The 23,379-nt window shown below is 52.1% G+C and overlaps 2 protein-coding genes and 1 long non-coding RNA gene across 5 annotated transcripts; all 3 read left to right on the forward strand.

Moving 5' to 3' along the window:
- Nucleotides 1-221: 221 nt before the first annotated feature.
- sf3b1 (splicing factor 3b, subunit 1) lies at nucleotides 222-12,904 on the forward strand. 2 transcript variants are annotated; one of them, XM_004085368.4, is made up of 24 exons: nucleotides 222-392; nucleotides 1,436-1,608; nucleotides 1,734-1,835; nucleotides 1,919-2,033; nucleotides 3,630-3,709; nucleotides 5,381-5,566; nucleotides 5,643-6,105; nucleotides 6,183-6,304; nucleotides 6,620-6,817; nucleotides 6,894-6,995; nucleotides 7,312-7,491; nucleotides 7,559-7,645; nucleotides 7,860-8,130; nucleotides 8,771-8,916; nucleotides 9,130-9,276; nucleotides 9,362-9,487; nucleotides 9,682-9,903; nucleotides 9,972-10,154; nucleotides 10,226-10,337; nucleotides 10,415-10,535; nucleotides 10,608-10,739; nucleotides 10,813-11,085; nucleotides 12,141-12,357; nucleotides 12,439-12,904. In XM_004085368.4, the coding sequence occupies exons 1-24, from the start codon at nucleotides 365-367 to the stop codon at nucleotides 12,595-12,597; spliced, it is 3,945 nt and encodes a 1,314-aa protein (XP_004085416.1). In that variant the 5' UTR covers nucleotides 222-364; the 3' UTR covers nucleotides 12,598-12,904. The 2 variants fall into 2 exon arrangements, with proteins under 2 accessions (XP_004085416.1, XP_020556448.1); XM_020700789.3 differs by lacking the exons at nucleotides 222-392; nucleotides 1,436-1,608; nucleotides 1,734-1,835 and adding an exon at nucleotides 3,288-3,342 and having other exon boundaries at nucleotides 1,959-2,033.
- A 2,938-nt stretch (nucleotides 12,905-15,842) lies between these two features.
- On the forward strand, nucleotides 15,843-21,966 carry coq10b (coenzyme Q10B). Of its 2 annotated transcripts, none has more exons than XM_023950906.2 (5): nucleotides 15,843-16,014; nucleotides 20,219-20,374; nucleotides 20,440-20,632; nucleotides 20,742-20,843; nucleotides 20,924-21,966. In XM_023950906.2, exons 1-5 carry the CDS (start codon nucleotides 15,917-15,919, stop codon nucleotides 21,089-21,091), a joined length of 717 nt encoding a protein of 238 aa, XP_023806674.1. In that variant the 5' UTR covers nucleotides 15,843-15,916; the 3' UTR covers nucleotides 21,092-21,966. The 2 variants fall into 2 exon arrangements, with proteins under 2 accessions (XP_023806674.1, XP_023806675.1); XM_023950907.2 differs by having other exon boundaries at nucleotides 15,866-16,246.
- A 760-nt stretch (nucleotides 21,967-22,726) lies between these two features.
- LOC144988560 (uncharacterized) lies at nucleotides 22,727-23,335 on the forward strand. The gene is made up of 3 exons (XR_013652491.1): nucleotides 22,727-22,808; nucleotides 22,897-22,918; nucleotides 23,150-23,335. It is a non-coding gene; the product is annotated as an uncharacterized LOC144988560 (long non-coding RNA).
- The last annotated feature ends 44 nt before the right edge of the window (nucleotides 23,336-23,379 follow it).

Here is a 23,379-nt window from a genome sequence, read left to right on the forward strand (position 1 = left end):
GGCAGTGAGCGTAAACATGAATAAAGTTAAGTTAAAAAATTATATACAATAATAGAGAAAAATACATACTTATAATCATTATTCAACAAGGTGAATAATGATAATTATAATACTTATTATTATTGTTGCTGTTTTTTATAGGCTGTTTGCACAGTGGGTTGAGAGGAAAGAAATTTCATCTGTGCTGTAGATCTTGTAAAATTCAGTACATTTAAAAATAAAGCTGACTTAATATAATAATAATAATAATAATAATAATAATAATAATAATAATAATAATAACGTTTCTCTGTCGTGCTGGCTAAAAGAGGCGGAAGAAGAGGTGACGCACTTCCGGTGTCAGTCTCGAACAACCACCGTCAAGATGGCGAAGATCGCCAAAACACACGAAGGTAAAATATCACGAAAACCTGTGAATACGTTGTGTGTGGCCCTCTCTTCAGCTCTTTTGCTTTTTTAAATAATGTATGCGTTTTGTGGTGTCAAATGTTTTTTGAAGTTGTGCTTTGTGGCCGACAAAAACATAAAAAACGAGGCGGCCTGTGACGACGCAACGCGGACATTTTACATAATGGCGCCGGTTGCTAGCAAGCGAGCTGAAGCCTCACACAGCACCTTTGCTACCGTGAAATAGTTCACGTTACTGCGCTAAGCCGTTGAGTTCTGTGTATATTGGTATTTTATTTGTTAGTTTGTTATCTGCAGTTGTTTGGTTTTCTTTGTCCTGTAGATTAGCATATTTAACGCGAACACGCAGCGTGACCAACTTCGCCGTGCTATTTGCACAAAATGTTTTTGCAGTGCAAATGAACGATTTTGCAGTGCAAAACGGTTTTGTGTGAATCTTTGTGGTTCTTCTGTGGCAAAGAACCGATCATCCTATCGAAACCAGTCTGCGGTGTTTTGGGTGCAAACCTGGCCGTTTAGTTCACGAAGAACCGCGGGATGAATGTCAGCAACGTGCGTTTGTAACAAAAGCCCAATCTTTCGTTTAACGTGTGATCAGCAATGGGCGCGTGCTGGAGCGATCAGGCTCAGCTTTTGGTGTGTAAACAAAAGACCAGGCTGGAGCTGCTGTTCAGGATTGATTCATCATTAAGCGAGAAAACTGTTCAGGAGCGCGCTTGTTGCATGAAATTACATTTACAAATTTAGCCGATTTCAATTAAAAAGTCAATCAAAAAACTCAAAAGTCCCCCCCCCCCGTTTATTATGCGACTTAAGATCATTTTTCTACAGCTTTGCTATTTGTAACTAATGAAGTTGACTAAAAAAAGTGTCATTAATTGTTGACATTGAAGCTTTCCATAACTTGTTGTGGTTTTTTATTTTTACGAAAAACCCACATGGCCACAAATCCAGTTTTAACAATAAAATATTGTTGAAAAATGTAATGTATATTCATTCCCACATGTATTTTTACTTGGGTGCTTAGATATTGAGGCGCAGATCCTGGAGATCCAGGGGATGAAGGCCTCCCTGAAAGAGGATGCAGGTCAGGGAGTGGGCCTGGACTCCACTGGCTTTTACGACCAGGAGATCTATGGAGGCAGCGACGGTCGTTTTGTGGGATATGTCACTTCCATTGCAGCCAATGAGCAGGAAGATGTAAGTAAAGATGTTTTACCTGCAGTTTTCAGTCTGCTCCCACCGTGCTTGTCTTGTGTGAGCTAGGAGAGTCTTGCCGCTTTGGCGAGATTTGACTAGACTCTTGTTTCTCTTTCTGTCTTTAGGATGATGAAGATGACACATCGACAAGTTTGTTGGGACAGAAGAAGCCAGGCTACCATGCACCAGTGGCAATGCTCAACTCCATTCCCCAGTCAGATGAACATGTATGTGTTCCTTAACATGACAGGAGGTGCACCTTCTTTCCAGGACTTTGGATCAGAGCCTCATTTCTGTCTCCATTTTGCAGTACGACCCATTCGCAGAGCATCGCGCGCCGAAAATCGCAGATCGGGAAGATGAATACAAAGCTCGTCGCAGACAGATGATCATTTCGCCTGAGCGCCTTGACCCCTTTGCAGACGGTAAATGTCACCCTTTTTTATCCTGCCTCGATGCCTCAGTTTCACTTCTTTGTTCTGTTTCTGTGTTTTTCGTGGTTCTTATGACTCTTCCAAGAAAGCCAGTGGCTTCATCCAGGTAGATTTTCTGTTCAACCCTTCGACCACAGTGTAGTAGACTGAAACCTTCCTTTGTTAAACCCACTGTCAGTGTAAGAGGGTTTGAACAGGCATGGGTCGAAGGGTTAACAACCCCACAGTGGACAGCATGTGAGGGTAAACGGCGTGCACGGGGGCGCAGTCGACCACCCTCCTGAGTCTGAACCCTCAACGGGGCATTTGCTCAGCAGCACCTTCTTACTTTTGTAAGACGTGCTTTGAGAAAACATTGCTTTAAATTTGCCCCTTTAAAGTCTGACTTGCCCCGTTTCCGGACATCCAGGTGTCCTGTGGTAATTCAGGCGTTCAAGCTGGACAAGCAGAGTCTGTTCTGAACTGCTCCAGCTTTCAGGGTGAGCTTCTGCAGCGCCCGTGAATGCTGCTGTAAGCCGCTCACGGTAACGCCTCGCTGCCGCCGACCGGCCCGGGGCCGTCAGGTGTGCTTAGGCCGCGTCAAACCTGCATGTGAAGGCAGTTCTTTGTTCAAAGTTGTTTTGCAAATATATACTTTTATTTTACAAGTCTGTAAAATAGAAAAATGTGATCAAGAAACGTTGTGTACACCAATACCACAGGCCCATACTAACTGTCCTTAATTTCTCTCCTACAGCAGTACTGCTTTGCCAGTCCTGTACTGCACTCTGTTAAGGGTGCAGCAACTCATCCTGTGTAGGTTATGGGGGACACTGTGCACTTGTCAGTTTGGTCAGGGTCCACGGGCTGCTTGTTTGGGGGGCTGTGAGGGGAATCAGCGCAGCTACAGCAAACCTCCACCCCCAGCAGCCTCTTTGATTTGGTTCTTCAGAGACCAAGCATTTATTTAAAGCCTTTGACTACATGTCTTCATGTTGATGTTGAAAAAGAAGTCAAAGACCTGAGAGTACAGACTGAGCAGTGCTGTAAGGAGTCTGTGTTTAAAGTGGAAAACAAATTTGACTTCATTTTCTGCTACATTGAGTAATGGTGAAGCTGCAAAGTGGAGCCTGGGTTTGTAGTTTGACCTGAAGAAGCTTCTTTGTTCTTTGAGTGTCGTGAATCATTCAACACAGGTGGTATACTGTTGTGTGTGACTTCAAACCCTTTCCAAAGTGTTACTAATGGTAAAGAGAAATTTTCTAGGCTTCTTTTCTGCCGGTTGAAGTCTGACTGCAGAAGGACCCTTGGCACTGAAAGTGTACGTATTCTGAGGAGCGCAGCCCAGGAGCCCTGCATCAGTGATGGCTATACTTCTTAATCCACTTAAAGAAACTACACACCCTCAACTTTCCATGTATCTTCTTGTTTTTCATTAGAATGTAAACAGGAAAAGCATATTTGTATGTAATTCAGTTATTGTTATTCTGTAACAGAGCAGCAACACAAATTAATCTGTTAGTCAGGGTTAGCTGTTTGTGCTGTGTGTGGGTGTCTGCAGTCTAACCTGATGAGTGCCTTTTGTTTTGTTGCTGCTCTTTCGCGCAGGGGGCAAAACGCCAGACCCCAAGCTGCAGGTGAGGTCGTACGTAGACGTCATGTTGGAGCAGAACCTGTCCAAAGAGGAGGTAAGAGTCCTGCTGCACGGCGCTCACCGGTGACTGTATACGAGAACTGGACTGAGTAGTCCCTCAACGAAAGTGGGTGGAGCCTCCTGGCCCCCACGTTCAAGACATTTGACAGATTTCATGTAGTCTGCTTTCTAGTGGTAGGGGTGTGGCCTGATTGGAGAGAGTGGTTGCCAGTGAAATGTTAACCATGTTTACCATGTATGCCAACTGAGTTGACTTCATTTGGTTGGACCTGGAAGAAAACGGGCGGCTGTGGAGCAGTGGTAGGGCGGTCGACCCATGATCGTAAGATTGCAGGTTCGATTCCCGCCTTGCACGCCCATGAGTCGAAGTGTCCTTGGGCAAGACACTGAACCCCACCTTGCCTCTGGTGGTAGGCGGGCGCCTGTGTTTGGCAGCGGAGCCGCCACCAGTGTGTGACTGTGTGTGTGACTGTAAAGCGCTTTGTCCTTGTAGGAAGAAAGGCGCTATATAAGTATACGCCATTACCAGAACCATTTTCTATGGAGGACATCACACTCAGTCAGTCCAGTTTTCATGGACAGTCAGTGGCGTTAAGATCCAGTCGTTTAGCAGTCGCTCAAACCAGACGTTGACACAGAAACGTGAGCTTCAGTGTGTTATTTAACCAAAACGCTGCAGGAGGAGGAGCTGCTGCTAAAATTCCAGATACGACGTTCAAATCAGGAGAATGTCTTTCTGTTCTACCGTCCTTATGCTGCCTTCATTACCAGGTTCCTGTCAAATTTGCTTTGGCGTCCACTATATGGACATGCGGCGAATTCTCTGCTCAACGCTCATCCAAACGTCTGCTCATAAACTAGACCCCCCCCAGACACGTGTGGGAGGAGCTACCAACTCATGATTTTAGCCTGATCGCCACGAGGAGCAGTGTCTGTGTTCATCTTATTCACAATACATGAAAGACACGGATGATGATTTATTTCTTTTGAAGTCATCACGCCTCCATGTTTGGGTCCATGAGATCTTTCAGAGACTCCCGGTACAGAGCTTCACCACTGCTGCCGGAGCTGAATGACGGACGCTTTCTCTGCGGTCTGACTGCTGCCCCCCGAGGAGGGAAAAATACATCTAGGAATAAGATCAGAGGACATTTTACTATTGTCTCGATGAAAATAAGAAAAATCTGAAGTTCAGAGGAACGATTAGATACTTTGTGTTGGTTTTTACTCCACCCGCCAATCGTGTCACTGAACACGCCACATGCCTAAAGCAGGGTTCCTAATAAGTTTACGCGACGCATTATCCTCGCCAAAGTTCAGATTTGACTCTGGACGTGTCATGATGTTCAGATCGCGCTGCTGCCGGACTGACATGCTGTTCCCGACGCTCAAACGCTACCGCAGGACCTCAGATCCTGTCTGTGCATTGGTCTGAGGCTGTGAATCACATTCAGTCTGAAGGCGGCTTTAAAACACGTGATGGATGCAGCAGAGGGACGTGTTTACTTTCCTCCTCAGCTAGAGTTCTTCTGACAGGATTCTGTTCTTCAGGCTAACCAGAGGAATCTTTTCTAAATGAACCTTCGAAGTCCAGCTGAATCCTGTGAGAACAGGCCCTGCATGAATGAGACAGTCCAAAGCTCTGTAGGAGACTTGTCTTTGTGAACTGGTGATGGGCTCTGACTTCCTGTGTGTTGGATTGCAGAGGGAGATCCGTCAGCAGCTGGCAGAGAAGGCAAAGTCGGGGGACCTGAAAGTGGTCAACGGGTCTGCTGCCTCCCAGGCCAGCACAAAGCGAAAGCGCCGCTGGGACCAGACAGCCGACCAGACCCCTTCCAATTCCACACCCAAGAAGGTGTCCAGCTGGGACCAGGCTGATGCCGGTGCTGAGGTGAGCCCCCTCCCCACCCTGAACTCTGATGGTTGTGAAGTACTTTTGCCGTTGACCGATCTTTCTGGTCCTCAAGACTCCAGGACACACTCCTGCTCACACACCGTCAAACAGCCGCTGGGATGAAACTCCTGGTCGTCCTAAAGGCAGCGAGACCCCGGGGGCCACCCCCAGCTCACGGATGTGGGACCCCACCCCTAGCCACACCCCCGCTGGAGCTGCCACCCCTGGTAGGGACACGCCTGGCCACGCCACCCCTGGCCACGGAGGGGCCACTGGGAGCGTTCGGAAGAACCGCTGGGACGAAACCCCCAAGACGGAGAGAGAGACCCCGGGTCACGGGAGCGGCTGGGCGGAAACCCCCCGAACAGACAGAGGAGAAGAGTCTGTGGGGGAGACGCCGACCCCAGGAGCCAGCAAGAGGAAGTCCCGGTGGGATCTAACTCCAGCCAGTCAGATGGGGTCCTCTACTCCTCTCCTGACCCCTGGAAAAACCCCGTTAGGAACGCCAGCCATGAACATGGCAACGCCAACCCCAGGTAAACAATAACCCCCCCATTTCAGCCCCTGGCAGCAGAAGATTGGGCTTTAACAGAGCTGCCTCTGTGTCCCTCAGGACACCTGATGAGCATGACCCCCGAGCAGCTGCAGGCGTGGAGGTGGGAGAGAGAAATCGATGAGAGGAACCGGCCTCTCACAGACGAGGAGCTGGACGCCATGTTTCCCGAGGGCTACAAGGTGTGTGTGGCGTGTCACGCCCCCCAACAGTAATGGGCTAAGCCCTGTTGTGTAATAAGAGTTGGGGGACAGGCTGACAGTGTCTCTGACTGAGCTGAACATGTAAACGTCTGCTCCAGGTCTACAGACAGAAACCAGACATGGACTTTAATCATTTATGGCGGTTAGCGCAGTTCTGTTCCACGCACCGTAACATCATTTCTGTTCGGTGTGGAGTTTAGGCCACGCAGCCTGCATGCTGCATGACCAGATCATTGTTACATGACTTTACAATCTGATGGTGTGAGCGGTCTTACCAACCGTTTCTTTCTGCAGGTGTTGCCCCCCCCAGCAGGGTATGTGCCAATCCGCACTCCGGCTCGGAAGCTGTCGGCCACGCCCACCCCCATCGGCGGGATGACGGGCTTTCACATGCAGGTGGAGGACCGCACCACCAAACAGATGAACGACCAGCCCTCGGGGAACCTGCCCTTCCTCAAACCCGATGACATCCAATACTTTGACAAACTCCTGGTGAGTCTGGCAGGACGGGGGGGCTGCGGTGGGTGGGGGTCTTTTCTGTGGAGGTAACGGTCTGTGTCGATGTTAGGTGGAGGTGGACGAGTCGACGCTGAGCCCCGAAGAGCAGAAGGAAAGGAAGATCATGAAGCTGCTGCTGAAGATCAAAAACGGAACTCCGCCCATGAGAAAGGTTGGTGTTTGTGTTTGGGGGGGGCGGTGACGAGAGGAACCTTCTGCTGCAGACCTGCAGCCTCCATCCTGACTGTCACTTCAGTTCAGCTGAGGAGTTTTCAGGGTAAAAAGGCTGGCAGGTCCGATCCTGGGCTGCTTTCCTCTGACGAGCTGGTTTTGTGTAAAATGATCACATGCAGTTTTGGTAGAATGATGGACGTTTGTCCTCTAACTATTTCCTCTGCTGGGTTTCTCTGGCACCGCAGAGGAACCTCTGATCCTCATCTGCTGTCTTGATAGAGGTTGAACCTCCAGCTTCTCGTTGGCTCTTTCAGGCGGCTCTGCGTCAGATCACAGACAAAGCTCGGGAATTTGGAGCAGGGCCACTCTTTAACCAGATTCTGCCGCTGCTCATGTCCCCCACACTGGAGGACCAGGAGCGCCACCTGCTGGTCAAAGTCATCGATCGCATCCTGTACAAGCTGGACGACCTGGTGCGGCCGTACGTTCATAAGGTGGGTCCGGTTGAAGGTTTGTCTGCCGCGTCTTCAGCAGTGAACTGAAAGTCTTCTGTCCACTCAGATCCTGGTGGTGATCGAGCCCCTGCTCATCGATGAAGATTACTACGCCAGAGTGGAAGGGCGAGAGATCATCTCCAACCTGGCAAAGGTAAGGCCCTTCCTGTCAGTGCTCTGATGGCGAACTTTTCTCGCCTGTTTGACCGGTCCGTGGTCAGGACAGGGCTAGGCGTTCGCCAGAGTGACACCAGCATGAGAGCGTGCAGGCAGGGCGTGGATGCCCCGCCTGTTCTCACCCTGCACCCGCTGGTCACACCCACCTCTGTGTTTACATGCATGAGCTTCAACTTCTCTGATGCCTTTAGGCTGCAGGTTTGGCCACAATGATCTCCACCATGAGACCTGACATCGACAACATGGACGAGTACGTGAGAAACACCACGGCCCGAGCCTTCGCCGTGGTGGCCTCAGCACTGGGGATCCCCTCCCTCCTGCCCTTCCTCAAAGCTGTCTGCAAAAGCAAGAAGTCCTGGCAGGCCCGGCACACCGGCATCAAGATCGTGCAGCAGATCGCCATTCTCATGGGCTGCGCCATCCTGCCTCACCTGCGCAGCCTGGTGGAGATCATCGAGCACGGTCAGTCCTGCACGGCAGCTGTCAACACCCCAATGTAGCTGCCTTAAATCCAACTCAAGCCCCGCCCCCTTTGCAGGGACACGGTGCCTCTTTTTCTCTCTGGAACAGAAGCTTTTGGTGGAAAAATTGTTCATCTGTTTCAACAGGAGCTTTAACCAAAGCTGCACGTTTTCAGGGTGGAAGCATTTCTGCTAAAAACCTTTCTAGCGTCGGTCTCAGCATCTGGGTGGAGTCCACTTCACATGCTTCCAGGTTTTGCTGTGAAATGGTGAAACTTTCCTCAGCTGTGCTGGTAAATGATGAAAGTCCACCCTCCCTGCTGTTCCACGGCTACATTTTGGTGACGCTGCAGCTGCTGCTGTGTTCAGAACACAGACTGCTGGTTCCCTTTGGTGAACATCTCTACGGTTCCACTTTTAGAAGGCTGGGCAAAAGTTACAGTCAGTCCCACTTCAGCAAACAGAACAGTTTGGTCTGAAGAAGTGGAAGAGAAGTGGGATTCCCCCTTCAGAAGAGGAGTGTTCTGATACCGCGCAGACCTTCAGAGGGGCCTCCCCTGTTCTGGCAGATGCAGAGCGTGTCTGATAGGAAGGCAGCGTGGAGCCTCCACTCACCCGCCTGTGACCCGTTTCTGCTGCAGGTCTGGTGGACGAGCAGCAGAAGGTGAGGACCATCAGTGCCCTGGCTATTGCTGCCCTCGCTGAAGCCGCCACCCCCTATGGGATTGAGTCCTTCGACTCGGTGCTGAAGCCGCTGTGGAAGGGCATCAGGCAGCACAGAGGAAAGGTGAGCGCTTCTGCGTGGAGAGGGAACATCCTGTCGGCAAGATCACACCCAGCACTGGGCCTGAGCGTGGCCGCAGTGTGAATGTTTGCTTGCTATAGTGACTCTGAAGGAGCTTCTGCTGCCAGCTGAGGTCCACTGCAGGGCCAGTGTCTGCTGGAAGCAGAGGACAGAAGCACCGCCTCCAGACGCGTTCTAACTCTCCTCGCTCCACAGGGTCTGGCCGCGTTCCTCAAAGCCATCGGGTATCTGATCCCGCTGATGGATGCGGAGTATGCCAACTACTACACCAGAGAGGTGATGCTGATCCTCATCAGGGAGTTCCAGTCCCCCGATGAGGAAATGAAGAAGATCGTACTGAAGGTAGGTGGGGGTGCAGCGCTGGGTGCTTTCATCACGCTCTGATGGCGAACAGAACCTGAGCAGGCTCTTGTTTCCCGCCTCTTAGGTGGTGAAGCAGTGCTGTGGCACGGACGGCGTGGAAGCAAATTACATCAAGACCGAGATTTTGCCGCCGTTCTTCAAGCACTTCTGGCAGCACAGGATGGCTCTGGACAGACGCAACTACAGACAGGTGAGCAGACGGCGAGCAGCTGGGTGCCATGCAGACAAAGGTCATGATGCATGGAGACGCTCAGCATGAAGGGTCCTCATGACACGGCAACATGTTTCTGAAGAAACTGATTCCTGTATTTTTGTTCAAAACTAGTAACAGTTCCAGCTGCAGCCAGTAGGGGGCACTAACTGTTCTGTTGTCTCTGGTTCCAGCTGGTGGACACCACCGTGGAGCTGGCCAACAAAGTGGGGGCGGCAGAGATCATCTCGCGCATCGTGGATGATCTGAAGGACGAGGCGGAGCAGTACAGGAAGATGGTGATGGAGACCATCGAGAAGATCATGGGGAACCTGGGGGCAGCTGACATCGACCACAAGCTGGAGGAGCAGCTGATCGATGGCATCCTGTACGCCTTCCAGGAGCAGACCACAGAGGTAGGGGGCGGGCAGGCATGGATTCCTGCTTTATGGGGGGCTTTGGTTAACCTTCTGTCCGTGTGCAGGACTCTGTGATGCTGAACGGTTTTGGCACGGTGGTGAACGCGCTGGGCAAACGCGTGAAACCGTACCTGCCTCAGATCTGCGGTACAGTGCTGTGGCGCCTCAACAACAAGTCCGCCAAAGTGCGTCAGCAGGCGGCGGACCTGATCTCACGCACAGCGGTGGTCATGAAGACCTGTCAGGAGGTAGGTGACCCCGCCCCCGTAAACCTGCAGCTCAGGCCTGAGGCCTCACCCGCTCTGCTGTCCCTCTGCAGGAGAAGCTGATGGGCCATCTGGGGGTGGTGCTGTACGAGTACCTGGGAGAGGAGTACCCCGAGGTTCTGGGCAGTATCCTGGGCGCACTCAAGGCCATCGTAAACGTCATTGGTGCGCCGCCTCCCCTCATGCACGACCTGCCCAAGATTTGGTATTACAGAGAAAATCCTGACTGGTTCTTGTTGCAGGAATGCACAAGATGACCCCTCCTATCAAAGACCTGCTTCCTCGCTTGACCCCCATCCTGAAGAACCGGCATGAGAAGGTCCAGGAGAACTGCATCGACCTGGTGGGCCGGATCGCTGACAGGTCTGTTGGTTCTGGAGGTTTTGCTGCCGTTTCAGCAGCTGTCCTTTAAACCATGTTTCCTTTTCTTGTCAGGGGGGCCGAGTACGTGTCTGCCAGGGAGTGGATGAGGATCTGCTTTGAGCTGCTGGAGCTCCTCAAGGCTCACAAAAAGGCCATCCGCAGAGCCACAGTCAACACCTTCGGTTACATCGCCAAAGCCATCGGGTGAGTGCTCATCCACCACCACCCGCCGTCCGCAGGCGGACCTGCTCTCAAATGTTCCGGTTCTGTCTCGCAGCCCTCACGACGTTCTGGCCACACTGCTCAACAACCTGAAGGTCCAGGAGCGGCAGAACCGGGTCTGCACCACCGTGGCCATTGCCATCGTGGCAGAGACGTGTTCGCCTTTCACCGTGCTGCCGGCGCTCATGAACGAGTACCGAGTCCCCGAGCTGAACGTGCAGAACGGCGTCCTCAAATCTCTCTCCTTCCTGTTTGAGTACATCGGAGAGATGGGCAAAGACTACATCTACGCCGTCACGCCGCTGCTGGAGGACGCGCTGATGGACAGGTGGGGCCGTTTGTTATTCTCCCCCCGTTCAGCAGCATGGATGTGCTTTAGGATCTCCTCTTTGCCGTGGGAAAAATGTTTGTGAGGATGGCGACACCCAGTTGTCTTATTGGATAGCAATTTAACTTTTAATGCTCATATCAACTCAGTGGTGAAATCCAGTTTTTTTCACCTGAGACAACTGGCCGAGGTTAAACCTCTCCTCTCTCACCATGACTTTGAGATTTTAATCCATGCTTTTATTTCAACACGTTTGGACTACTGTAATGCTGCTGCCCGTCTTCTAACTGGTACACGGAAACAAGAACATATCACTCCCATTTTAGCATCTCTTCATTGGCTCCCAGTTCGCTTACGCATTGATTTTAAAATTCTCCTATTTGTTTTTAAATGTCTCCGTGGACTCGCTCCAAAATATCTGTCTGACCTGATTCAGGTGTACACTCCCCCCCGCTCCCTTAGGTCAACCAATCAGACACAGCTGGTCGTCTCGAAGACCAGGAGAAAACGGAGAGGTGACCGAGCCTTCTCGGCCTTCGGACCAAAAATCTGGAAGGAATTGCCCCTGTACCTCAGACAGATAGACTCACTTAGTATTTTTAAATCTGCTCTTAAAACATATTTTTTCACTTTGGCTTTTAACTGAGTTGGAGTCCGGACCTATTTTATGTGTTTTATGCTTTATATTTTCATGTGCTTTTATTAATTTTTGTGTTGTTCAGCACTTTGGTGAACCTTGTTCTGTTTAAAGTGCTTTATAAATAAAGTTGAGTTGAGTTGTCTTATTGCCCCAATTTGAGTCACTATGGGTCGTTCCTGCACAAAATGCAGTTCTTAAACTTGAGGGGTACCTACAGAATACTATATATATTATAAATTGTGGATCTTCTAGTGGCTTAAAGGCTTTTCTGAAAGAGCGGATTCTATGGTACATCCATGCCAGATCTGGTGCTGCCTCCTCTACATGGAGCAAGAACCACTTTAACCACAAACGGATCTGCTGCTCAGAACGCATTGGCTCTCTGTGGTTCTGACCCGTTTGCTGTGCTTCACAGGGACCTGGTCCACAGACAGACGGCCAGCGCGGTGGTGCAGCACATGTCTCTGGGCGTGTACGGCTTTGGCTGCGAGGACTCCCTCAACCACCTGCTGAATTATGTGTGGCCCAACGTCTTTGAGACCTCGCCACATGTCATCCAGGCGGTGATGGGGGCCCTGGAGGGTCTCCGGGTGGCCCTCGGCCCCTGTCGCATGCTGCAGTACTGCTTACAGGTGAGGCCCAGCCTCTAACCTCGACCACACTGGTGCTCCTGGTTGTGGTGTTTTGCTAAAGTCCGGTTCTCGTCTCTACAGGGTCTGTTCCATCCAGCTAGAAAGGTTCGAGATGTCTACTGGAAGATCTACAACTCCATCTACATCGGCTCCCAGGACGCCCTGATCGCGCAGTACCCGCAGGTCTACAACGACGACAAGAACGTGTATGTGCGCTACGAGCTAGAGTACGTCCTGTAAATATAGCTGCCCCCCTCCCTTAGGGTCTGCCATGACTCTAGGCCCGTTTTTATTTTTAGTGTCAGCCTCTCTGTTCAGGCCAGAAATCCCAGACGGAGCAGAAGGTAGTCTGTAAGGTTTTGTTTTTTTACTTTGGTCTTTTTGAAGTGTTTGCTGTAAGAAGGGGGGTCAGTAGGGGTGGACTCCTCTTTAAGTGTCTGCTTTCTCTGTCCTTGTTGATTATTCAAACACCTCCCTCATTTTTCAAACCACCTCTGTTCTTAGATCAAGGATTTATTTAATCAAATAAAACATTTGTGTATAAAAACTGTGTTCTGTGTTTCTGCCTCCACCATCACAGACTAGACGGGGTACCGTGCTGGTGGACTCCACCGTCACAGACTAGACGGGGTACAGTGCTGGTGGACTCCACCGTCACAGACTAAACGGGGTACCGTGCTGGTGGACTCCACCGTCACAGACTAGACGGGGTACAGTGCTGGTGGACTCCACCGTCACAGACTAGACGGGGTACCGTGCTGGTGGACTCCACCGTCACAGACTAGACAGGGTACAGTGCTGGTGGACTCCAGCATCACAGACTAGACGGGGTACCGTGCTGGTGGACTCCACCGTCACAGACTAAACGGGGTACCGTGCTGGTGGACTCCACCGTCACAGACTAAAAGGGGTACAGTGCTGGTGGACTCCAGCATCACAGACTAGACGGGGTACCGTGCTGGTGGACTCCACCGTCACAGACTAAACGGGGTACCGTGCTGGTGGACTCCAGCATCACAGACTAGACGGGGTACCGTGCTGGTGGACTCCACCGTCACAGACTAAACGGGGTACAGTGCTGGTGGACTCCAGCATCACAGACTAGACGGGGTACCGTGCTGGTGGACTCCACCGTCACAGACTAGACAGGGTACAGTGCTGGTGGACTCCAGCATCACAGACTAGACGGGGTACCGTGCTGGTGGACTCCACCGTCACAGACTAGACAGGGTACAGTGCTGGTGGACTCCACCGTCACAGACTAGACAGGGGACCGTGCTGGTGGACTCCGTCACAGACTAGACGGAATACCGTGCCGGTGGACTCACCCGTCACAGACTAAAAGGGGTACAGTGCTGGTGGACTCCACCGTCACAGACTAAACGGGGTACCGTGCTGGTGGACTCCACCGTCACAGACTAGACGGGGTACAGTGCTGGTGGACTCCACCGTCACAGACTAGACGGGGTACCGTGCTGGTGGACTCCACCGTCACAGACTAGACAGGGTACAGTGCTGGTGGACTCCAGCATCACAGACTAGACGGGGTACCGTGCTGGTGGACTCCACCGTCACAGACTAAACGGGGTACCGTGCTGGTGGACTCCACCGTCACAGACTAAAAGGGGTACAGTGCTGGTGGACTCCAGCATCACAGACTAGACGGGGTACCGTGCTGGTGGACTCCACCGTCACAGACTAAACGGGGTACCGTGCTGGTGGACTCCAGCATCACAGACTAGACGGGGTACCGTGCTGGTGGACTCCACCGTCACAGACTAAACGGGGTACAGTGCTGGTGGACTCCAGCATCACAGACTAGACGGGGTACCGTGCTGGTGGACTCCACCGTCACAGACTAGACAGGGTACAGTGCTGGTGGACTCCAGCATCACAGACTAGACGGGGTACCGTGCTGGTGGACTCCACCGTCACAGACTAGACAGGGTACAGTGCTGGTGGACTCCACCGTCACAGACTAGACAGGGGACCGTGCTGGTGGACTCCGTCACAGACTAGACGGAATACCGTGCCGGTGGACTCACCCGTCACAGACTAAAAGGGGTACAGTGCTGGTGGACTCCGTCACAGACTAGACAGGGTACCGTGCCGGTGGACTCACCCGTCACAGACTAAAAGGGGTACAGTGCTGGTGGACTCCGTCACAGACTAGACGGAATACCGTGCCGGTGGACTCACCCGTCACAGACTAAAAGGGGTACAGTGCTGGTGGACTCCGTCACAGACTAGACGGGGTACCGTGCCGGTGGACTCCGTCACAGACTAGACGGGGTACCGTGCCGGTGGACTCCGTCACAGACTAAAAGGGGTACAGTGCTGGTGGACTCTACCATCACAGACTAGACAGGGTACCGTGTTGGTGGACTCCACCATCAGACTGTAGACGAGGTACCGTGCCGGTGGACTCACCTGTCACAGACTAAAAGGGGTACAGTGCTGGTGGACTCCAGCATCACAGACTAAAAGGGGTACAGTGCTGGTGGACTCTACCATCACAGACTAGACAGGGTACCGTGTTGGTGGACTCCACCATCAGACTGTAGACGAGGTACCGTGCTTATGGAACCCACATCCCCGGGTCTAAAGCTTTGGTCTGGCAGCGCTCTAACAGTTGACACATGAACAACGGTTAGTGCTTGGGTTTTGTCCATCAGAAGTTCTGGGCCAGCTGATCACAGGAGTTGGACCGTCAGAGCTGCTTCATCCAAGACCAGAGGTGTGAAGAAAACATCTGCTGAACTTTTGAGTTGGGGGTCTTTAGAAGACTGGTGTCTGAGGCTGCAGAACTTCAGCAGGACTCTGGACCTGCTGCTCTCAGGTCTCACCTGAGATCTTGGACAAGTTATCCCCGGACACCTAAAGGGGTATTGACCCCTAAATATCTGAGGGCAATAGTTTGTCAATGTCTGAACAGTCTCTGCTTCTTAAAGAAAACTGCAATTCCAGAAATTCTGCCAAGATCTCCATTAAAACTGGATCAGAAATGACATGGAATGTCAAAACCCATAGAGAACCGAACCAACAGGACAAACTACTCTGCTGGTTGGAACTAGAATGGTTGGAAGCTCTGCCGAACCAGAACCGGATCTCTGAAGGGGACTGTGTGGAGGAAGACTCGGATGTTGCTTCAGGATGAAGAAAACCTTTGTGGTTATCTTGATTTAAAGATGCTAAAGTTGTGCGCATGTCCTGCAATGTGGCGTTCACGTGACACTCGGTACTTACTGAGGCTGGGGGCTTGAGGCACGTGACAGCAGAGGAAACACCTTTACGTTACGAGTTACCAAATTCAGCGTACGCGCGTCCGCGATACGCGCGCTCTGTGTACCTGCTCGCGCAGTCGCGTAATCCGAACCGGCATCTCGTGACTCTCCGCGCGTGTACGTGCGCATACACGAAGTCTCGCTACAGAGCAACCAAACCGACCAATGAGCGCGTTGCTTGTAAACGAGTTGACCAATGGTGAGTGAGGTGGGCGGGGCCCGGCATACGTCATCGCCATGAACTTGTAGCCCCCAGACGAAAGCGACATTGGAAGATGGCGAGGGGAGGCCGCGGTCTACGGAGGGTGGCGGAGTTCTTCAGGCAGCTGCCGTCACCGGCCAGCCGGAGAGAACGGAGCGGGAGCGGCGCCCGGTAACTAACCGCTTTCCACATTCTGCTGTAGAGCTGACGGGCGGTGGCTCGCGGCCGGTGCCCCGCGCGGCGGAACCTTTCCGAGGAAAACCGAACTTACTTCGGTAACTGACGAACTGCTCTCTGGTTCCTCGGAGCGCCGGAGCTGGGTCCCAGACCGGGTCAGAGACCGGGTCTGGGTTCCTCTGACCGTCCGTTCAACTCCACAAACAATCCGTGTCAGAAGTAAAAAGTAAGAGCAGGGCCGTACCGGGACAGAATGCTGCCGGGGGGGGGGGGTCATTTGAATCCAATGTAAACTCAGTACCCGGGTTTTCAAAGCGGTCTAAATAGCCTTTACTGTGACGTCATTGATGGTGTCAGTGAGGCAGTGACGCACCTGCAGCTGCTGGCGGGTCATCTAGGAACCAGTAGGATGTACATCTGTGTTCTGTACAGTTCAGAGGAGTCATGGATCCTCTGATGGAGAGTCTGTAGCGCCCCCAGTGGTCACACAGAGGCAGGAGCAGTCTACCCTGCTGCTGTCTAGGTGCAAACACTGCAGGTGCGCCTCTCTGAGCCCAGTCGCCTCTCTGGGTCCAGTCAGCTGGAGGGGAAACTGGATCTCGGGTGACTTGGAGGGAAATGGCGTTTAGCCTCAGCAGGAAGAGTCACAGAGCAGGAAGTCTGGCGGCGTGTGTCGTTACCACTTCCTGTGGAGCATGGAGACAGAACTGTGCAGATGTGCATGAGCTGCAGCATTTGTCTGAACGGCCTTAGCTGGTGGTGGTAGGAGGGTTCATGGAGGCGGTTCTCCAGAACTTCTGGAAGGAGCTTTCAGTCCAGTTCCCTCCCCAGTGATACCTGCTCATCAGTCATGTTGCACACCTGCACCAGTTTCAGAGTGAGTTGGGTCCAAGTGACCCGGCTCCTGAACTAGTCTGATCCCGCGTTCAGCCGAGAATCCTAGCCTCACAGGATTGTGGGTCATTGATTAAAGAGTTGTGTGTTGTGAGTCTGCTTTCTGCAGGCTTCATGCACTGACTGTATCTGTCAACTGGACTGAGTGACCCCCCCCCCCCACACACACACACACACACACACACACACACAGGAAGTGGCTTCAGGAACCCAAATCCTATAGACTTCTATAGAGAAGTAAACAGCGGTGACTGTCATTGTATTGGTTCTGGACCGTTCTGGACCTGATACCCTCTGGTAACATGTTCTGAATAAACTGACCAATTGGATGCCTCAATAAAAGTAGGAGGAGCCTGCTGGCCCCCACTCCAATGTTCGTGACAGATTTCATGAGGCCGCTTTCATGGCGTAGGGGGTGTGGCCTTCAAGCAAGCCCACTCCTTAACGGTGGGAGGGGTTGCCATAGAAACGTTTACATGTGAATTTTAAGAGATTGGTAAACATCTATGCATTTGACTCTGACCAGTCACTGCTTACCGCCGTCTGGCTCCAAATGGCGGCGGAATGGAGTTTCTGTGGTTGGAACAGAAGTAAACCCTGATGTGGCTCAGTCAGTCCAGTTCTCAGGGTTTCATAGCGTCTGCTTCCTTTCTGTCGTCTCTGGCGCCACATGAACCTGATCAGGGACAGAAACCCCCTCTCTAAGCCCCTGTGGGGCTGTTGGTGGGGGTGTCGCTGCCACTGTCCTGAGCTTTTTAGGACGTTTGACTTGTTAGTGAATGAGCTTCTGCTGAAACTGCTCCAGAGGACTTTCTGGATCCTCTGAGACCGGTAAGGACGGGGAGTCCTATTCAGTCCAATGTTCGTGGTGTTTCCACCACGGAGTCACTCAGAAAACTTCAAAAAGTACTTTTTAGAGTGTAGAACGCAGCACTTTCACTGTAAAAACGTTTGTGGTTAAAAAGAAGGGATTTAATAGGGTGTAACAATGAATCAGTTCATTGATTTCTATTCCTAGGATCGGATCGACCTGCAGAATCAAATCGACCTAAACCGTTATAAAACATTTCTCTAATTAGATAAATTAATAATCAAATAAAAACTGGGAAAGACCATCTGGACTGAGGTACAGCAGGTTTATGTTACTATAAGGTCAAACCGACCAATCACAGCGGACAACACACATGTGATGTCATCAACAGTCCAATGTGTGGACAGACTGTGAATAAAGTCATGTGACCATCCAGTGTCTAGAATGTTCTAAGAATGTTCCCTTTGGATTCTCTGGATGTGGAAAAACAACAGTGGTGAACTTTAGGAAACTAACATGTGAATGGATTTGACATTCATTCTAGTTTACTTGTTGGTTTGGACACAGATTTCATTAACTTGATGATCTGGAAGAAATCCAAGAATCTGGAAAACTGTTCAGTAGCAGGAATGTCTGTCTGGAAGTTTGGATGAAGAGGATCTGGATCCACTTTAGGTCAGAGGATCTGGATCCACTTTAGGTCAGAGGATCTGGATCCACTTCAGGACAGAGGATCTGGATCCACTTCAGGACAGAGGATCCGGATCCACTTTAGGTCAGAGGATCCGGATCCACTTTAGGTCAGAAGATCTGTATCCACTTTAGGTCAGAGGATCTGGATCCACTTTAGGACAGAGGATCTGGATCCACTTTAGGTCAGAGGATCTGGATCCACTTTAGGTTCAGAGGATCCGGATCCACTTTAGGTCAGAGGATCTGGATCCACTTTAGGTTCAGAGGATCCAGATCCACTTTAGGTTCAGAGGATCCGGATCCACTTTAGGTTCAGAGGATCCGGATCCACTTTAGGACAGAGGATCTGGATCCACTTTAGGACAGAGGATCCGGATCCATTTTAGGTCAGAGGATCTGGATCCACTTTAGGACAGAGGATCTGGATCCACTTTAGGTCAGAGGATCTGGATCCACTTTAGGTTCAGAGGATCCGGATCCACTTTAGGTTCAGAGGATCCAGATCCACTTTAGGTTCAGAGGATCCAGATCCACTTTAGGTTCAGAGGATCCGGATCCACTTTAGGTTCAGAGGATCCGGATCCACTTTAGGTTCAGAGGATCTGGATCCACTTTAGGTCAGAGGATTTGGATCCACTTTAGGTTCAGAGGATCCGGATCCACTTTAGGTCAGAGGATCCGGATCCACTTTAGGTTCAGAGGATCCGGATCCACTTTAGGTTCAGAGGATCCGGATCCACTTTAGGTTCAGAGGATCCGGATCCACTTTAGGTTCAGAGGATCCGGATCCACTTTAGGACAGAGGATCTGGATCCACTTTAGGACAGAGGATCCGGATCCATTTTAGGTCAGAGGATCTGGATCCACTTTAGGACAGAGGATCTGGATCCACTTTAGGTCAGAGGATCTGGATCCACTTTAGGTTCAGAGGATCCGGATCCACTTTAGGTTCAGAGGATGATCTGGATCCACTTTAGGTTCAGAGGATCCAGATCCACTTTAGGTTCAGAGGATCCGGATCCACTTTAGGTTCAGAGGATCTGGATCCACTTTAGGTCAGAGGATCTGGATCCACTTTAGGTTCAGAGGATGTTTGTTTTCAAATATTGTAGGAAACTTGTACAATTAAGTTTTCATTCTGAACTTTAAACGGAGGCCGTCTTCATTTTGTGATGATGAGCTGGCAGCTGAATGTGACTTTCTAATGTTCTCTAGCAGGAAAACCCAGAAGCCTTCTGGCATCAATATGGTTAAACCTGTTGACTTGTTTTCAGTCCAGCAGGAACAGAGAGCCGTGGTCAGATGACGGTTTCTTGGCGTCTCCGTCATCCAAACGAGGTTAGAGTCCAGAGGAGGACTACAGTCCACCATGTTTGTAGTTCTCTGCAGAAAAACAAACAGATCAGCTTAACTTTGATGGGATCATCTGCTTTGAAGGTGATCCGGTGTCAGAGATCACTTCCTCATGAGGTGAATCTGGTGACCCATGGTGGGAACGTGCACGAAACGTGCACACTCTGGGTCAACATGCCGACTTGTGTGTGAGTCCAGGACTAACAGACGATGCAGATCTTTCAGTCTGCAGGTTCTTTCAACCACACGGCGTCCTCTGACTCTGCAGAGACTCCTCCATCCACAGATACCTTCTGGAACAGAACCTAAGCACAGATCCGGTTCTTGAAGAACCTCTGGACTCCTGTCTCCTTGATCTTCTGTGTCTTAATCCCAGACCATCATTCACTGCCCCCCAGCCTGGAGCCGGTTCAGGCAGGTTTTCATGGCTGTTTGTTCTGTGATCAGATACCTGACGTCCTGTGGGATCCTGATGACCCGCACCCCCCCCCTGCTGGGTGTAGCTGTGCCGGGTCGGGCCACGGTTCTGCCGACACGCAGCTTCTTCAACCTGACGGACTCCTTTTCCAAGAGGAGGGAGTACTCTGAGAGACGCATCATTGGGTAGGAGCCCCACGTTTCAGGGGGGGGTAGTTCCCTCGCTTATCCTCTGCGTCAAATATCCGCAGGTATTCCATGCAGGAGATTTATGAGGTGGTGGCCGGCGTGGAAAACTACCGCCTCTTTGTCCCCTGGTGCACAAAGTCCGAGGTGGTGTTCAGTCGCTCCGGGTTCTGCAAGGCCAAACTGACGGTGGGCTTCCCCCCCGTGGTGGAGAACTACACCTCCCTTGTCACGACTGTGCGCCCCCACCTGGTGAAGGTAGGTGCCAGCATGTATTCTGGGCCTCTAGAGTTCTATGTGTGTGTCTGTGTGAACACCTACAGGGCGGTGTGTGTCTGTGTGAAATCACGTGTGCGTTTCTGCTCAGGCTTCCTGTTCGGAGGGGAAGCTCTTCAACCACTTGGAGACGGTTTGGCGCTTTAGCCCGGGCCTTCCTGGTTACCCCAGAACCTGCACGGTGGATTTCTCAGTGAGTACACCAGGCGGCGCCGCCCCGCTCTGCTCCTGTGCGGCGTTGTATCTATGCTAACGTTGGAACTCCTCCCACAGATCTCCTTCGAGTTTCGTTCGCTCCTGCATTCCCAGCTGGCGCACGTTTTCTTCGATGAGGTGGTGAAGCAGATGGTTTCTGCGTTCGAGCGCCGCGCCTCCAAGATCCACGGCGCCGAGACGGCCATCCCGCGAGAACTCATGTTCCACGAGGTCCACCACACGTAGCAACCACCTGCGGGCCCCCAAACGCTGCGCCAAAGAGCGGGCTCCTCCCATATCGCAGTGCCTTCCCCCCCTGAGAGCAGCAGGTCCTCTATGCTGAACCCAGCACCGGTTCTGGGCCCCTGGTTCTGGAAACATGGCCCCCCACAGATGCAGCTGTGTGGCTGGAAGCAGCAGATGTTTGACAATCAGCAACCATCTTCTGCTTCCAGCTCGTCTGACTGGGGGGTCCAGACACTGTGTCATGGTTCAGGGACAATCAGTTCTTTAGAGAGGCTGCAGTGCATTGTGGGAAACGAGGAGGGTATTTTTCATGTCATCAAATACTTCCCAATAAGTGTAGAACCCTCACCCTGCCCCCCCACATGGAAACACATGTTCTAGATGCTGACGACCCAGAGATGCATCCCATGGGAGGGAGGGAGACGGCAGCTGCTCAGACACCCCTGATGTTTGGTCAGTGGGGGCGGGGATAATCCTGAGCCAAGTCATAATAAGCATCCAGAACCACAAACCCAATCAGAACCGGCCTTCCCGGCACTTAGTGTCCAAACGAGGAGCGCCGGTTCCTGAGGACCTTCTTCTGAGCCCAAAGTGCCTCCAGGCCTCCTGGCAGCGTATTTATGTCGTTTTACAGAAACACGGCGTCTGTATTTATTGAGTCTACACCCCCACCCCACCCCACCCCCAGCACTAGTTTCTCTGTTTGTGGCAGCATGAAGGTCCAGAGGCTGAAGAAGCTGCAGACGCTTCACTGTAGGCTGCTGTGTGTGTGTGTGTGTCTGTGTGTTTTTGTGTGTGTGTGAGATGTGGAAGATGTCTGCAGTAACACATGTACTGACTGCATCATGTATAAAAGTATTTTTTTTTCTAAGAAATGTGGTTCTTTGGTCTGTTCAGGAGCAGGTGAAGGGCAGGTGAAGGGCAGGTAAGGAGCAGGTGAAGGGCAGGTGAAGGGCAGGTGAGGGGCAGGTGAAGAGCAGGTGAAGGGCAGGTGAAGGGCAGGTAAGGAGCAGGTAAGGAGCAGGTGAAGAGCAGGTGAAGAGCAGGTGAAGGGCAGGTGAAGGGCAGGTGAGGGGCAGGTGAAGTGCAGGTGAGGAACAGGTGAGGGGCAGGTGAAGGGCAGGTGAAGGGCAGGTGAGGGGCAGGTGAAGTGCAGGTGAGGAACAGGTGAGGGGCAGGTGAAGGGCAGGTGAGGGGCAGGCGAGGGGCAGGTGAAGAGCAGGTGAGGGGCAGGTGAAGAGCAGGTGAAGGGCAGGTGAGGGGCAGGTGAAGTGCAGGCGAGGGGCAGGTGAAGAGCAGGTGAGGGGCAGGTGAAGGGCAGGCGAGGGGCAGGTGAGGGGCATGTGAAGAGCAGGTGAAGAGCAGGTGAAGGGCAGGTGAGGGGCAGGCGAGGGGCAGGTGAGGGGCATGTGAAGAGCAGGTGAAGGGCAGGTGAGGGGCAGGCGAGGGGCAGGTGAAGTGCAGGCGAGGGGCAGGTGAAGAGCAGGTTAGGAACAGGTGAGGGGCAGGTGAAGGGCAGGTAAGGAGCAGGTGAAGAGCAGGTGAAGGGCAGGTGAGGGGCAGGTGAGGGGCAGGTGAAGGGCAGGTGAAGGGCAGGCGATGGGCAGGTGAAGAGCAGGTGAGGGGCAGGTGAGGGGCAGGTGAAGAGCAGGTGAGGGGCAGGTGAAGTGCAGGTGAGGAACAGGTGAAGAGCAGGTTAGGAACAGGTGAGGGGCAGGTGAAGGGCAGGTGAGGGGCAGGTGAAGTGCAGGTGAGGAACAGGTGAAGAGCAGGTTAGGAACAGGTGAGGGGCAGGTGAAGGGCAGGTGAGGAGCAGGTGAAGAGCAGGTGAGGGGCAGGTGAGGGGCAGGTGAAGAGCAGGTTAGGAACAGGTGAAGGGCAGGTAAGGAGCAGGTGAAGAGCAGGTGAAGGGCAGGTGAGGGGCAGGTGAAGAGCAGGTGAGGGGCAGGTGAAGGGCAGGTGAGGGGCAGGTGAGGGGCAGGCGAGGGGCAGGTGAAGTGCAGGTGAGGAACAGGTGAAGAGCAGGTTAGGAACAGGTGAGGGGCAGGTTAGGAACAGGTGAGGGGCAGGTGAAGAGCAGCCATCTTCCAGACAGACAGCAGTGTTTAACCCCACAAACCAGTAGTTTAGATGATGATGATGCTCTGACACCTGGAAAGGTTTCAATAAGTTTGATGGACAGCTGCAAGAGTCCAGCCTCCTCTTTTTGACACCTTCATGATCGACAAAGAAAACAAATTAATGAAACAAATTCTTGACTAAACACAAAGTCCAAAGTGAGAATGAAG

Source organism: Oryzias latipes, chromosome 21 (assembly GCF_053564925.1).
Source record: "Oryzias latipes strain Hd-rR chromosome 21, Olatipes_Hd-rR_3.1".
NCBI classification, from domain to species: Eukaryota; Metazoa; Chordata; class Actinopteri; order Beloniformes; family Adrianichthyidae; genus Oryzias; species Oryzias latipes.